This window comes from Scyliorhinus canicula, chromosome 2 (genome assembly GCF_902713615.1).
Source record: "Scyliorhinus canicula chromosome 2, sScyCan1.1, whole genome shotgun sequence".
NCBI classification, from domain to species: domain Eukaryota; kingdom Metazoa; phylum Chordata; class Chondrichthyes; order Carcharhiniformes; family Scyliorhinidae; genus Scyliorhinus; species Scyliorhinus canicula.
In genome coordinates, this window is record NC_052147.1 from 260129670 (window position 1) to 260146641 (window position 16972).

The window sequence follows — 16972 nt, forward strand, 5'->3', positions numbered from 1 at the left end:
TAGGGTTTCTATGAAATTACTAATTAACCCTATCTCATTGCACAATCCCAGATCTAAAATATTTTTATCCATAGTTGATTTCACAACATATTTTTCCAGGAAACTGTCACAAAAACAACCCCAGATCTAAAATAGTTTTATCCATAGTTGATTTCATAACATATTGTTCCAGGAAACTGTCTCAAAAACATTCTCCACACTCCACTTACCATCCCCCCAATAATTGTAATGTTACATCTGTCACAAGCTCCAACTCTTTATTGCTTAATGCTCAGCCCAATGGTGTAGCCACTGTTGGGAGTATTTTCTGATCTGTGCTATTCCTAATTTCAGCCCATATTAATTCTATGTCCTGATCTTCGGAGCAAAGATCTATGGTCTTTTGTCCCAGTTCCTGTCTCTGTCACATCAGTTATAATGGTGCAACTGTCCACAACAGTGCTTCTGAGATGTCTTTTTCCCCTCAACCGAGGATTCCAACCCCACCACTACCGTGAATGACCCTGACCACCACGTTTCCAGCACTTTTGCTCTCACCCCTTTCTGTCTGTCCCGTTGACCTCATCTTCCAACCCACTAGCCTCCATATTCAATGGATCATTTTCCGCCATTTCTGACATCACCAGCCTGATGCCACCATGAAATACATCTTCCTTACCCTTCTCTTTCAACACTCCAAATGGACTATTCCTTCTGTGATACACTGGTCCACTTCTCAATCACCCACTTCCCAAAGCACCTTTCCGTGCAAATGCAGGAGATGGAACACCTGCCCTTTTTGCTCCTGCCTCCTCAACATCTAAGACTCCAAGCATTCCTTCCAGGAGACGCAGTCATATATGTGTACATCTTTCAATCTAATCTACTGTACTTGCTGCTCACATTGTTGTGTCTTGTAGATTGCAGAGATCAAACACCGATTCGGTGACTGCTTTGCAGAACACCTCTATTCAGTCCACAAGCATGACCCAGCATTTCCAGTGGCCTGCCATTTTAATTCTCCCCCATGCTCTCATGCTCACACTTTGTCCTTGGCCTGCTGCATTATTTCAGTAAAGCTCAACACAAACCTTAAAAAAAAAAAAAAAAATTTTAGAGTACCCAATTCATTTTTTTTGACCAATTAGGGGGCAATTTAGCGTGATCAATCCACCTACCCTGCACATCTTTAAGTTGTGGGGGCGAAACCCACGCAAACACGGGGAGAATGTGCAAATTCCACACGGACAGTGACCCAGAGCCGGGATCGAACCTGGGACCTCAGTGCCATGAGGCCACAGTGCTAACCCACTGCGCCACTGTGCTGCCCTCTCAACACAAACTTGAGGAACAGCACTTCATCTTTCAATTAGAGCCTTGATGACTCAACATTGAGTGAAACAATTTCAGACCATAATCTCTGGCTCCATTTTTCTTATTTCTTTGCTTCTTCCGGTTTTTCTCTTATTGTTTCTTTCAGTCACTAACACACCTGCTCTAGGCACATCTTTTGTTTATTTTCTTTCTTCATTTCTTTTCTTGTTCCATCACTATTCACTTTGACCCTGTTAAACTTATGTCATTCAATCTCTCCTGTCTTCCACAATGTCCTTTCTTTGTCTTTGTCCTACCCTGCTCTTGCTCAAAACCTATTACAATTCTAACTTTTCCTGGATGTGATGAAAGGTCATCTACCTGAAACATCAACTCTGTTTCTCTCTCTCCACAGATGTTGCCGGACCTGCTGGGTACTTCCAGCATTTTCTATTTTTATTTCAGATTTCCAGCATTCCGGAAGTCATCCTTTACTATCAGGCACGGTAGCATGGTGGTTAGCATAAATGCTTCACAGCTCCAGGGTCCCAGGTTCGGTTCCCGGCTGGGTCACTGTCTGTGCGGAGTCTGCACGTCCTCCCCGTGTGTGTGTGGGTTTCCTCCGGGTGCTCCGGTTTCCTCCCACAGTCCAAAGATGTGCGGGTTAGGTGGAATGGCCATGCTAAATTGCCCGTAGTGTCCTAAAAAGTAAGGTTAAGGGGGGGGGGGTTGTTGGGTTACGGGTATAGGGTGGATACGTGGGTTTGAGTAGGGTGATCATTGCTCGGCACAACATCGAGGGCCGAAGGGCCTGTTCTGTGCTGTACTGTTCTAAAGCCTACTCTTCCTCCTTTCCCATTCTGTCGGTCATTTGAAATGCGGTGTATATTAGAATATCAACCTTGGATCACCTTGTAACCATCTTTCCGTAATGATGACTAGATCAAAATCATTTACCTCTATTTGTGCCACTAGTTCATCTAGCTCACTGTGACTGCTTTATGCAAACAGATGAGAGCTTTTATTTATTTTTTACTATTATTTGGATGGACCTTATTCACTGATGTACCATTATCATTAAACTTTCTGTCCCTTTCTACCCTACTCTCCTGGGCTTTATCTAAATCACTACACTAATCTGTTACCTCAGCATTTCTCTTTAGATCTCTACATTTCCCTTCATCTGAACTCTCCCCTCCCTTTTTAGTTTAAAGCTCAACCCATAGTCCTTATTATACGATTCGCCTGGATGTTGATCCCAGTATTGTTTAAGTGGACCTGGTCCCAACGGAACAGCACCCTCTTTCCCGGAAACTAGCGCAGGGTCCCATGAATTGAAATCCCTTAATCCCACACCACTCCAAGTCAAATGCTTAACTCTCTTATCTGCGAATACTACGGCAACTGGCGCGTGACTCAGGTAACAATCCAGACGCGATTACATTTGAGGTTTTGCATTTTAAGTTGGGCCCTAACTTCTCAAATTCACTCAGTAGAACATCATTCATAGTTCTACCGTATCTATCTTGTTGGTTCTTGCGTGGAAATCGACAAATGGATCCTCCCCATCCTACTTCAGGTTTGTCTCCAGCGTGAGGAGAAGCCATTTAATAACCGAGTGCCCCATCACCCCCGTAATAATTCCACAATTTATTCATCTACTCTTCAGTCAATAAAAAACTAAACTAAGACAATAAAATGATTGAAACCTTACCTTGGCCATTTTGCTCGGCTTCTGGCCCGACCGCCTGTCCTGCAGAATAGAACACAAAACGATTACCAAAAATTCAATTATTTTAAAGAATTTCACAATTAACTTTGACAACATTATCTCTGTAATTAGCACAGATCAAAGCAGCTCAAAATTCCTTTGGTTTAGCCACTCAGATTTTCTGTGTGTTTGCCCAACGAACACTACCAGCAGCATTTTCAGAATCCAGCGCAGTTTTTTGATCAGATACAAAATGAAAATCTTTCAGTACATATGCCATCAAAGGCGACAATAAATCAAATTCTATCAAGTCATAAGCAAGGCAGAGTATGAGAGTTTATTTTTACAGATACAGAGAGCGGACTAATGGGCCGAAACTATAGTGTGGGACCACCATAAAACTAAGGTAGGCAAAGTAGTGGTGCCACTAAATTTGGGATTTAAAGTTACAATCTGGATAACAGTCCTTCCCGTTATTCTCATGAACCAACTGTCTGAAAAAACTGCAATAAATTGTACTACTTTAGATAGTCCATGTTAACTTTCTGCTCATTTGAAATATGAAAAGTGTACAAAAATGTATCGCTGGTTGTTCAGATAAGCGGTTAAATATTCACTCAAGTGACTAGTTTTCTCTTCAGCACTGCATGAACAATATAGAAATTAGGAGATAATAGCCCTATATACCATTCGAAAGCAAGGATCAATTCAAAATGATCTGTAAAGTCAGCACAGATCAACTCACAATGATTTTACTCTGCAACAGCTATTTATTTTGCCCTTTTTGGGAAGATTGCTTTCTGTGGTTGAATGAGGAGAACTGTGATTTGTCAAAAAACACTTTTCCAAGACGTCATTTGTTTAAATGCAGCGGACTATATTCAACCCCATCAGTTTCAGGTACAAATATTCCCTTCCATATTATGAAGTCAGAGAAGATCACCAATCGATTCAGTAACTGTTTCTTTTAAAAGAATATCAGTCTGAAGAAAGAAACAATCCCATTTGCCAAAATATAAAGGTACACATTGAAAAGTAACCAAGAGAAATTGTAAATTTGTCGGACCCTTTAGAACAGTTCAAATTTGGTTGTCACCTATTCTAGCATCCTTTTTACGCTGAAAATTAAAGAATTACAAATTATAAAACAACACCTTAGGAGGTAAGGGAAAGAGAGCAAAACAGTTATCCTTATCCTGATAAACAGACAAATGTCAATTTGACAGCAGTCCTTTTCCCATACCAACAGAACAGCTACCATCTCCTGCCCCCTTCGGAGGAACAGGGAAATACTGGTGACATAGCTACTTAGATCACCAGAAGCTAGGGCAGCACGATGGCAGAGTGTTTAGCACTGCTGCCTCATGGCACCGAGGACCCGGGTTCAATCCCGGCCCCGGTTGCTGTCTGTGTGGAGTTTGCACATTCTCCCCGTGTCTGCGCAAGTCTCACCCCCACAACCCAAAAGGATGTGCAGGGTGGGTTAATTGGCTACGCTAAACTGCCCCTTAATTGGGAAAAAAAGGAATTGGGTACTCTTACATTTTTTTTTTAAAAGATCACTAGAAGACCATGAGTTTCAAAGCCACTATTGTTGTTGATGGTAGTCCGAAAATAAATGCTTTGGTACAGTAAGCCCAAACTAACAAGCCCCACTCCTAGTTCCAAATTCAAAAGCTATTTTGTCACATTACTTTTCAAAGTTACTTATTAACAAAACTCTCAGATTTTGAAGCTAACATTCCAAGTATGCTGGAGTGCTTGTTCACAGCAGTTGGTGATTTTGATAGCAAAAAAACTGGAGTTGGCTGATCCACAATTCAGGACAAGGTTAGTGTAATCACCAGTTACACAACATTCAGGGTGAGAGTTCGAGGGGAGTTCAGAGCTGGTGGGAGGAAGGCAGTAACAACCTTTGGGGACAAGAACCTATCAGAGTGAAAGCATCAGCCTGGCTAGTTTATATCCACCCCCAAGCTCTGCTCACTGCTGCCCTGTGCAAGATGGCAACCTCCATGTGGTCCACTCCGCCAAGTAACAAATCATGATTAATGTCAATTAAACCGGTAACTAATCAATGATTGCATTCTTCACAGCAACAATTCAAGCCACTATTACAGCCCAATCGACTGGATCAATTACCTTCCAACCCAAGATGTCTGCGACTATGTCAGCAACATGTTGAAGACACAAAACACTGATGCCCTCACACTCAAAGAAATCAACATTTCTATTGACCAACAGGCCAGCTGTTACTATATCCACAAATCCAATCCTACAACTAACCACTACCACCCAAAATATAGTCTGATCATAAACATGCAGAATACCATCGCATATTTTGATGCCCCAATTGAAGAAAAGGTCACCTACAGCACCGCTATCAAGTTCGGGGAGCACATTATTAGTACATCCAAAATCTTTAATTCAAAAAGGCTGAAACCAGTGCTCTCCGAGGGTCAATACCAGCTCTAGACATTGGTATCGTTAACAGCCGCCACTCTACATGGGGCTATAAAAAAAGTTAAGTCAATGGCGAAGACCTGTCAGACTGGATCTCAGCATGATATCTGCAACTGATCTTTGAACCTAAACAGCAAGCAACTTTCCAACATGCTCATTGACAAAGCAACTACAAGATGACCTCACCTTCATTTCGAAGAAGAAAGTGGGAGCATATTAATGCAGCTGGCAAAATACTTCCCAAATACCCTAACAGCCAAAATCTCTGCATCTTCAACTGGGTTGGCATTGAAATCCCAGTGATTCTGTCAAAATTAATCCCAGCCAGCTAAAGATGAGAAAATGGTGGTCTGTATCCCAATGACAAAGAAATGTGAGCATAAGGTTGTTTGCCTCTTCACCACTGTTGCCAAGCAGAGAATGCCCCAGGGTTTCCAGGAAGAATGGACAAAGGTAATGCAATACCTGCTCCAGGAGCACAGCTAGCCAGATCTCTCAGATTGTGAAACGAGAATTTGACAATAACACCAGGCGAGAGATCCACCTTTGCCTTCACCGAAAAATGATCTCAATCCCTGTACGTCCCCCCCCCCCCCCCCGCCGCCACCTGCCATCAGCTCAGATAACTCCATTGCCAGATAAAAGGAAGGTGTTGGTATTTCTTCAGCGACTCACCTGCAAAATTGTACATCCATACCATAGATTCTAGATGGCCATGGTCATACACAAACCAGGCAAGCCAACCAACATCCTGGAAGCCATAGATTTATATCAATCCTTATATCAACTCTGAATCAGCACTGTTGTTATGTCAGCCATCCCAAAAAAGACAAGCAGGATTCTCATTCCAGTTTCTGTGATCACGTTTTGACCCATGCAATATGCACACTGATAGCGGATTCTGGAAGAAATCCATGATCGGTGCAGCTTGCCATTGGCATATGACATGGTCTAGATTAAAGGGCTGATGCTCACCAGGATCACCCTGTCTCAAAATTCTGGACTGTTTTGGACGATGTTGGGCAATAGGCAGTTATCTTGTCCCAGTTACTGAACAATGGCTGCCACAAGCCTCGACACTTGTGCCAATGCTTTTAGAGAATATTTGATAGAGGTGCTTAAAATGGTGCAGGATGGAGTACATGAGGCGAAACTGTTCCCACTGGCAGCAAGGTTGAGAACCAATGGACAGCGATTTAAGGTAATCGGCAAATGAACCAAAGGAAACATTTTTTTCTTTTTTTTAAAGAATTGAGAGTACCCGATTATTTTTTGTTCTTTAATTGCTAATGTTGTCCCTTTGTTTAAGAAGGGTAGCAGGGATAATCCAGGGAATTATAGACCTGTGAGCTTGACATCAGTGGTAGGCAAACTGTTGGAGAAGATACTGAGGGATAGGATCTATTCACATCTGGAAGAAAATAGACTGATCAGTGATAGGCAGCATGGTTTTGTGCAGGGAAGGTCATGTCTTACAAACCTAATAGAATTCTTTGAGGAAGTGACAAAGTTAATTGATGAGGGAAGGGCTGTAGATGTCATATACATGGACTTTAGTAAGGCGTTTGATAAGGTTTCTCATGGCAGGTTGATGGAAAAAGTGAAATTGTATGGGGTTCAGGGTGTACTAGCTAGATGGATAAAGAACTGGCTGGGCGACAGGAGGCAGAGAGTAGTGGTGGAAGGGAGTGTCTCAAAATGGAGAAAGGTGACTAGTGGTGTTCCACAGGGTTCCGTGCTCGGACCAATGTTGTTTGTGATCTACATAAATGACCTGGAGGAAGGTATAGGTGGTCTGATTAGCAAGTTTGCAGATGATACTAAGATTGGTGGAGTTGCAGATAGCGAGGAGGACTGTCAGAGAATACAACAAAATATAGATAGATTGGAGAGTTGGGCAGAGAAATGGCAGATGGAGTTCAATCCAGGCAAATGCGAGGTGATGCATTTTGGAAGATCAAATTCAAGAGCGGACTATATGGTCAATGGAAGGGTCTTGGGGAAAATTGATATGCAGAGAGATCTGGGAGTTCAGGTCCATTGTACCCTGAAGGTGGCAACGCAGGTTGATAGAGTGGTCAAGAAGGCATACAGCATACATCGTGTCTTCAGGATCCTGAAGGGGGAGAGTGAGCAGCCAGAAGTCGTGGTGCACATTGGTACTAACGACGTAGGTAGGAAAAAGGGTGTGGAGGTAATAAACAAGTTTAGGGAGTTAGGCTGGAAGTTAAAGGCCAGGACAGACAGAGTTGTCATCTCTGGTTTGTTGCCGGTGCCACGTGATAGTGAGGCTAGGAATAGGGAGAGAGTGCAGTTGAACACGTGGCTGCAGGAATGGTGTAGGAGGGAGGGCTTCAGGTATTTGGATAATTGGAGCGCATTCTGGGGAAGGTGGGACCTGTACAAGCAGGACGGGTTGCATCTGAACCAGAGGGGCACCAATATCCTGGGGTGTGGGGGAAGGTTTTCTAGTATTCTTCGGGAGGGTTTAAACTAATTTGGCAGGGGAATGGGAACCGGATCTGTAGTCCAGCAACTAAGGAAGCCGATATTCAGGACGCCAAAGCACGTAGTGATGCAGGGGGGAAGGTAACACTGACAAAGGAGAGTACTTGCAGGCAAGGAGATGGGTTGAAGTGTGTATACTTTAATGCAAGAAGCATCAGGAATAAGGTGGGTGAACTTAAGGCATGGATCGGTACTTGGGACTACGATGTGGTGGCCATCACGGAAACTTGGATAGAAGAGGGGCAGAAATGGTTGTTGGAGGTCCCTGGTTATAGATGTTTCAACAAGATTAGGGAGGATGGTAAAAGAGGTGGGGGGGGGGGGGGGGTGGCATTGTTAATTAGAGATAGTATAACAGCTGCAGAAAGGCAGTTCGAGGGGGATCTGCCTACTGAGGTAATATGGGTTGAAGTCAGAAATAGGAAAGGAGCAGTCACCTTGTTGGGAGTTTTCTATAGGCCCCCCAATAGCAGCAGAGATGTGGAGGAACAGATTGGGAAACAGATTTTGGAAAGGTGCAGAAGTCACAGGGTAATAGTCATGGGTGACTTCAACTTCCCAAACATTGAGTGGAAACTCTTTAGATCAAATAGTTTGGATGGGGTAGTGTTTGTGCAGTGTGTCCAGGAAGCTTTTCTAACACAGTATGTAGATTGTCCGACCAGAGGGGAGGCCATATTGGATTTAGTACTTGGTAATGAACCAGGGTAGGTGATAGATTTGTTAGTGGGGGAGCATTTTGGAGGTAGTGACCACAATTCTGTGACTTTCACTTTAGTTATGGAGAGGGATAGGTGCGTGCAACAGGGCAAGGTTTATAATTGGGGGAAGGGTAAATACAATGCTGTCAGACAAGAATTGAAGTGCAGATGTTGGGAACATAGGCTGTCAGGGAAGGACACAAGTGAAATGTGGAACTTGTTCAAGGAACAGGTGCTGCGTGTCTTTGATATGTATGTCCCTGTCAGGCAAGGAAGAGATGGTCGAGTGAGGGAACCATGGTTGACAAGAGAGGTTGAATGTCTTGTTATGAGGAAGAAGGAGACTTATGTAAGGCTGAAGAAACAAGGTTCAGACAGGGCGCTGGAGGGATACACGATAGCCAGGAGGGAACTGAAGAAAGGGATTAGGAGAGCTAAGAGAGGGCATGAAAAATCTTTGGCAGGTAGGATCAAGGAAAACCCCAAGGCCTTTTACACAAATGTGAGAAATATGAGAATGACTAGAGCGAGGGTAGGTCCGATCAAGGACAGTAGCGGGAGATTGTGTATTGAGTCTGAAGAGATAGGAGAGGTTTTGAACAAGTATTTTTCTTCAGTATTTACAAACGAGAGGGGCCATATTGTTGGAGAGGACAGTGTGAAACAGACTGATAAGCTCGAGGAGATACTTGTCAGGAAGGAAGATGTGTTGCGCGTTTTGAAAAACTTGAGGATAGACAAGTCCCCCGGGCCTGACGGGATATATCCAAGGATTCTATGGGAAGCAAGAAATGAAATTGCAGAGCCGTTGGCAATGATCTTTTCGTCCTCGCTGTCAACAGGGGTGGTACCAGAGGATTGGAGAGTGGCGAATGTCGTGCCCCTGTTCAAAAAAGGGAATAGGGATAACCCTGGGAATTACAGGCCAGTTAGTCTTACTTCGGTGGTAGGCAAAGTAATGGAAAGGGTATTGCGGGATAGGATTTCTGAGCATCTGGAAAGGCATGGCTTGATTAGGGATAGTCAGCATGGATTTGTGAGGGGTAGGTCTTGCCTTACAAGTCTTATTGACTTCTTTGAGGAGGTGACCAAGCATGTGGATGAAGGTAAAGAAGTGGATGTAGTGTACATGGATTTTAGTAAGGCATTTGATAAGGTTCCCCATTGTAGGCTTGTGCAGAAAGTAAGGAGGCATGGGATAGTGGGAAATTTGGCCAGTTGGATAACAAACTGGCTAACCGATAGAAGACAGAGAGTGGTGGTGGATGGCAAATATTCAGCCTGGAGCCCAGTTATCAGTGGCGTATCGCAGGGATGGTTCTGGGTCCTCTGCTGTTTGTGATTTTCATTAACGACTTGGATGAGGGAGTTGAAGGGTGGGTCAGTAAATTTGCAGATGATACGAAGATTGGTGGAGTTGTGGATAGTGAGGAGGGCTGTTGTCGGCTTCAAAGAGACATAAATAGAATGCAGAGCTGGGCTGAGAAGTGGCAGATGGAGTTTAACCCTGACAAGTGTGAGGTTGTCCATTTTGGAAGGACAAATATGAATGCGGAATACAGGGTTAACGGTAGGGTTCTTGGCAATGTGGAGGAGCAGAGAGATCTTGGGGTCTATGTTCATAGATCTTTGAAAGTTGCCACTCAAGTGGATAGAGCTGTGAAGAAGGTCTATGGTGTGCTCGCGTTCATTAGCAGAGGGATTGAATTTAAGAGCCATGAGGTGATGATGCAGCTGTACAAAACCTTGGTCAGGCCACATTTGGAGTACTGTGTGCAGTTCTGGTCGCCTCATTTTAGGAAGGATGTGGAAGCTTTGGAAAAGGTGCAAAGGAGATTTACCAGGATGTTGCCTGGAATGGAGAGTAGGTCATACGAGGAAAGGTTGAGGGTGCTAGGCCTTTTCTCATTAGAACGGAGAAGGATGAGGGGTGACTTGATAGAGGTTTATAAGATGATTAGGGGAATAGAGTAGACAGTCAGAGACTTTTCCCCCGGGTGGAACAGACCATTACAAGGGGACATAAATTTAAGATAAATGGTAGAAGATATAGAGGGGATGTCAGAGGTAGGTTCTTTACCCAGAGAGTAGTGGGGGCATGGAATGCACTGCCTGTGGAAGTAGTTGAGTCGGAAACGTTAGGGACCTTCAAGCGGCTATTGGATAGGTACATGGATTAGGGTAGAATAATGGAGTGTAGGTTAACTTCTTAAGGGCAGCACGGTAGCATTGTAGATAGCACAATTGCTTCACAGCTCCAGGGTCCCAAGTTCGATTTTGACTTGGGTCACTGTCTGTGTGGAGTCTGCAAATCCTCCCCGTGACTGCGTGGGTTTCCTCCGGGTACTCCGGTTTCCTCCCACAGTCCAAAGATGTGCAGGTTGGGTGGATTGGCCATGAAAAATTGTCCAAAATTCTATGATTAACCTTGGACAAACGTTCGGCTCAACATCGTGGGCCGAAGGGCCTGTTCTGTGCTGTATTTCTCTATCTATCTCTTGCCTTCATCGGATGGGGTATTAAGTACAAGAGTCGGCAGGTCATGTTACAGTTGTATAGGATTTTGGTTCGGCCACATTTGGAATACTGCGTGCAGTTCTGGTCGCCACATTACCAGAAGGATGTGGATGCTTTGGAGAGGGTGCAGAGGAGGTTCACCAGGATGTTGCCTGGTATGGAGGGTGCTAGCTATGAAGAAAGGTTGAGTAGATTAGGATTGTTTTCATTGGAAAGACGGAGGTTGAGGAGGGACCTGATTGAGGTCTACAAAATTATGAGAGGTATGGACAGGGTGGATAGCGACAAGCTTTTCCCAAGAGTGGGGGTGTCAGTTACAAGGGGTCACGATTTCAAGGTGAGAGGGGGAAAGTTTAAGGAAGATGTGCGTGGAAAGTTTTTTACGCAGAGGGTGGTGGGTGCCTGGAACGCTTTACCAGAGGAGGTGGTAGAGGCGGGCACGATAGCATCATTTAAGAGGCATCTAGACAGGTATATGAACGGGCTGGAACAGAGGGAAGTAGCCCTTGGAAAATAGGAGATAGGTTTAGATAAAGGATCTCGATCGGCGCAGGCAGAGGGCTGAAAGGCCTGTTCCTGTGCTGTAATTTTCTTTGTTCTTGTTCTCTATTTAAGGGGCAATTTAGCGTGGTCAATTCACCTAACCTGCACATCTTTGGGTTGTGGGGGTGAAACCCATGCAGACACGGGGAGAATATGCAAACTCCACACGGACAGTGACCCAGGGCCGGGATGCAAACCCGGGTCCTCAGCGCCGTAGTATCAGTGCTAACCACAGCCCTCGAACCAGAGGAAACTGGAGGGAAAATCTTTTTCGGCAACAAATGGTTAGGATCTGGAATGCCCGACCCGAGTATGTGCTGGAAAAAGATTCATTCACGGCCTTCAAAAGGGAATTGGAGGTTCATCTGAAGAGAATAGATTTGCAGGGTGATGGTGAAAAAATTGGGGGTGGCTGACTCTACCACTCTGACTGCTGTGTTGTTACACGCTCCCCCGTCGATTCACAGAATCCTCTGCGAATTGAACAAAATAAACATCCCCCCATTCTCCTGGATCTCAGCAACGTCCACTACACCACTTAAAGTCATGCCCCCTGGGACCTCTGGACTTAACCTTCAACAATATAATTTCACCCTTAAAAGCCAAATGGAGTTCAGAAGGAGTCACAATCACCTTGAAGAACAATGTGACACAGAGGATCCTTAACATCCATCTTCTGCAAAGCTAATGAACAGACCCTAAAACACATCCAAGTAAACCATGGCAGGTGCAGATACTTGACGCACAAATAGAAACATTAAAAACTTTTCATTGCACAACCGCCTTCATCCAGAACAGACCATGGAATAGATATCAACTCAATGTCTGATTCACTGTTACAAAGGAGGCAGCACAGTGATTCAATCAACAACAATTTCTATTGACATAGTGTCTTTAACTTAACAAATTGACTAAAAGTAACATCACAAGGGCATTATAGAATAAAACATGAGATTGAGCCACAAAATGAGATATTAGGTGAGATGAGCAAAAGCTTGCTTTTGAAAATAAAATGAAAATCGCTTATTGTCACAAGTAGGCTTCAAATGAAGTTACTGTGAAAAGCCGCTAGTCGCCACATTCTGGCGCCTGTTCGGGGAGGTTGGTACGGGAATTGAACCATGCTGCTGGCCTGCCGTGGTCTGCTTTAAAAGCCAACGATTTAGCCAAGTGTGCTAAACCAGAAGGAAAGCAAGGTGGAGGGGGGCAGGGAGGGAATTCTAGAGTTTCGGGCCTAAACAACAATTGCCAATGCTGCTGATTAAAACTGAGGACCAAAGTTAGAGGAGTGTAGAGATCTGAGGTTTGTGGGGCTAGAGGACATTACAGAGAAAGGGATGAGTGAGGCCATGAAGGAATTTGAAAACAAGGAAGAGTATTTTAAAATCAAGGTTGAGTGACTGCGAGCTAATAGAGGTCAGTCAGAGCAGGGTGATGGGGAACAAGACCTGGTGCGAATTAAGAAATAGGTAGCAGAGTTTTGGATGGCCTTCTGCTCATAAAAGTTAGAATGGGGGTGACTAGCCAAAAGAACATTTGAATAGTGAAGTCAAAAGGTAATGAAGCCATGGATTAGCATTTCAGCAGATGAGCTGAGACTGATGCAGTTTTGGGTGATGTTACGGAGCAGTAGTGATGACATAAGTATGAGGTTAGAAATTCATCTCAGGGTTGAATGTGAGGCCAGGTTGGCGAACAGACTCATTTTTACTATTTTATGGAATGCAGCCATCAATGGCAAGGCCAGCACTTGGTGTCCATCCATAATTCCCACAATGGCGTAGCTTGTTGGCCATTTCAGAGAGCTGTTAAGAGTGAACCACACTGGATCACGTATAGGCCAGCCTACTAAGGATGGCAGGTTTCCTTCTCAAAGGCTCCAAAATTCTCTCCCTGCCCCTCTTCACTCTGCTTTTTATGACAGTCGATGATCATTCCATGGTTGCTATTACGGAGACTAGTATAGTGGAATGAAAATATTAACTTTGTTTTACTGTCCACAGATGCTGCCATATTCACTGAGCTTTTGATTTGATTTATTGTCATGTGTACCGAAGTACAGTGAAAAGTATTTTGCTGCGGCCGAGGGAACGTACGCAGTACGTGCATAGTAGACAAAGAGAATAATCAACAGAGAACATTGACAATTGGTGCATCGACAAACAGTGATTGGTTGCAGTGTGAAACTAAGGGGCTAAACAAAGCAAATACATGATCAAGAGCAGCATAGGGTGCCGTGAATAGTGTTCTTACAGGGAACAGATCAGACCGAGAGGGAGTAGTTGATGAGTCTTGTAGCTGTGGGGAAGAAGCTGTTCCTATGTCTGGCTATGCGGGTCTTCAGACTTCTGTACCTTCTGCCTGATGGAAAGGTATGGAAGAAGGCAATGCCTGTGTGGGAGGGGTCTCTAATAATGCTGTCTGCCTTTCTGAGGCAGCGGGAGGTGTATAGAGAATCAATGTGGGGGTGGCAAGCTTGTGTGATGCATTTTCCAGCATTTTCTGGTGTTATTTCAAATCTCCAGCATCTGCAGTGCATCCAGCATGCCGCCCCGGGGCGGTACACCGAGCCTGCCGCCCCATACCCAGCCTGCTGCCCCGGGCAGTACACACAGCCTGCCGCCCCGGGCAGTACACCCAGCCTGCCGCCCCGGGCAGTACACCCAGCCTGCCGCCCCGGGCAGTAGATTCAGACCGCCGCCCCGGGCAGTAGATTCAGACCGCCGCCCCAGGCAGTAGATTCAGACCGCCGCCCCGGGCAGTAGATTCAGACCGCCGCCCCGGGCAGTACACCCAGCCTGTCGCCCTGGGCTGCAGATCCAGCCTGCCACCCTGGGCTGCAGATCCAGCCTGCCACCCTGGGCTGCAGATCCAGCCTGCCCCCTCCCCGCCCTGGACAGTAGATCCAGCCTGCCGCCAAAGACCCAGCCTGCTGCCACGGGCTGTAGATCCAGCCTGCCGCCCGGGGCGGTACACCCAGCCTGCCGCCCTGGGCAGTACACCCGGCCTGCCGCCCCGGGCAGTGCACCCATCCTGCCGCTCCAGACCCAGCCTGCCGCCCCGGGCAGCGCACCCGGCCTGCCGCCCCGGGAAGCGCACCCGGCCTTCCGCCCCGGGAAGCGCACCCGGCCTGCCGCCCCGGGCAGCGCACCCGGCCTGCCGCCCCGGGCAGCGCACCCGGCCTGCCGCCCCGGGCAGCGCACCCGGCCTGCCACCCCGGGCAGCGCACCCGGCCTGCCGCCCCAGACCCAGCCTGCCGCCCCAGGCAGTACACCCGGCCTGCCACCCCAGGCCCAGCCTGCCGCCTCAGGCAGTACACCCAGCCTGCCGCCCCAGACCCAGCCTGCCACCCCGGGCAGTACACCCGGCCTGCCGCCCCAGGCCCAGCCTGCCACCCCATACCCAGCCTGCCGCCCCGGGCAGCACACCCGGCCTGCCGCCCCAGGCAGTACACCCAACCTGCCGCCCAGACCCAGCCTGCCGCCCCAGGCCCAGCCTGCCACCCCATACCCAGCCTGCCGCCCCGGGCAGTACACCAACCTGCCGCCCCGGGCAGTACACCCGGCCTGCCGCCCCAGGCAGTACACCCGGCCTGCCGCCCAGACCCAGCCTGCCGCCCCAGACCCATCCTGCCACCCCGGGCAGTACACCAACCTGCCACCCCGGGCAGTACAGCCAGCCTGCCGCCCCGGGCAGTACACCCAGCCTGCCGCCCCGGGCAGTACACCCAGGCTGCCGCCCCGGGCAGTACACCCAGGCTGCCGCCCCGGCCAGGACACCCAGCCTGCCGCCCCGGCCAGGACACCCAGCCTGCTGCCCCAGACCCAGCCTGCCGCCCCGGGCAGTACACCCAGGCTGCCGCCCCAGCCAGGACACCCAGCCTGCTGCCCCAGACCCAGCCTGCCGTCCTGGGCCTGCTGGGCAGATGCTGGACTCCCCTCACATTGACAGCTTTACCCGGGTAGCGGGTGTTACGATGACCCCTGGCCCGGGTGGGAGGCACAGCTTCCTCCTCCCGCTCAAACTCACCGGCAGGGTCCTTCCCCCTCCTCTATCCGGATCCACCGTCTCCGCAGGTCGCACCGCCTCGGCCTGCCTGCTTCAGCTCGGAAACACACGTATCCAAGACGTCACCACGCACGTTGCCCCGCCCCTGAGTGCCTGTCACCATGGCGCCTCTCCCAGAGCTCCATAGCAACGGGGCCTAGCCCACGCCTCACGCCTTATCCTGGCAACCAACCGTCCACTAACACAGCATTCCCCCCGTTAATATCAACACCATGGCCCAGAAAACAAATTATAGCGTCAAAATGGAGACGAGAGATTGATATTTTTTTTGCGGGGGTGAAAATATTGAAATAGATTTGGTGGTCAGGCTCGCTCAGTGATTGGTGAGAGGGCGACAGAACCGGCTCCCGGCGATGGCGGACTGGAGGACGCACAGCCTGGTTCACCAGCAGCTGCAGGATGTGGTCCTCACGCAGCAGCAGCAAATCCGGCGCTTCGGCCAGACGGTGAGGACTGACTGACTGAGGGAGTGACTGAGTGCCCCTTCCCCGCTCGGGTCCGGCGGGAATCCCCGGAGTCAGGGCAAAGAGCGGCCCGGGCAGGTTGCCGGCCTCGGGGCTTCACCCCGCCGCCGGAGTGCCTCTCTAACCCAGACAGTCTGCCCTCAGAAGGGCTAAACTCCTCGACAACAAGTTATATCACATCAGTCATAGTAAGAAGTCTTACAGCACCAGGTTAAAGTCCAACATGTTTGTTTCAAACACTAGCTTTCGGAGCACTGCTCCTTCCTCAGATGAATGGAGAGGTATGTTCCAGAAACATATATATGGACAAATTCAAAGATGCCAGTCAATGCTTAGAATGCGAGTATTTGCAGGTAATTGAATCTTTACAGATCCAGAGATGGGGTAACCCCAGGTTAAAGAGGTGTGAATTGTCTCAAACCAGGACAGTTGGTAGGATTTTGCAAGCCCAGGCCAGATGGTGGAGGATGACTGTAATGCGACATGAATCCCAGGTCCCGGTTGAGGCCGCACTCGTGTGCGGAACATGGCTATAAGTTTCTGCTTGGCGATTCTGCGTTTTCGCACGTCCTGAAGGCCGCCTTGGAGAACGCTTACCCGGAGATCAGAGGCTGAATGCCCTTGACTGCTGAAGTGTTCCCTGATTGAAAGGGAACATTCCTGCCTGGTGATTGTCGCGTGATGTCCATTCATTCGTTGTCGCA

General features: G+C 47.7%; 2 protein-coding genes across 3 annotated transcripts in view; one reads left to right on the plus strand and one right to left on the minus strand.

The window, feature by feature from the left end:
* The window catches only part of mmadhcb (metabolism of cobalamin associated Db), a 51631-nt gene extending 35730 nt beyond the window's left edge, over nucleotides 1-15901 (minus strand). Inside the window, exons 1-2 of one of the 2 annotated variants that reach the window (XM_038789996.1) lie at nucleotides 15766-15901; nucleotides 3008-3046 (exon numbers count right to left, since the gene is read on the minus strand). In XM_038789996.1, coding sequence (XP_038645924.1) covers nucleotides 3008-3016 — 9 coding nt within the window. In that variant the 5' untranslated portion in view covers nucleotides 3017-3046; nucleotides 15766-15901. The remainder of the gene's footprint in view (nucleotides 1-3007; nucleotides 3047-15765) is intronic. The other variant, XM_038789995.1, reaches the window with a different exon arrangement.
* Nucleotides 15902-15935: 34 nt separating this feature from the next.
* Nucleotides 15936-16972, plus strand: part of LOC119962113 (spermatogenesis-associated protein 24-like) — a 40156-nt gene continuing 39119 nt past the window's right edge. The window contains exon 1 of the mRNA XM_038789997.1: nucleotides 15936-16250. Coding sequence (XP_038645925.1) covers nucleotides 16158-16250 — 93 coding nt within the window. The 5' untranslated portion in view covers nucleotides 15936-16157. The remainder of the gene's footprint in view (nucleotides 16251-16972) is intronic.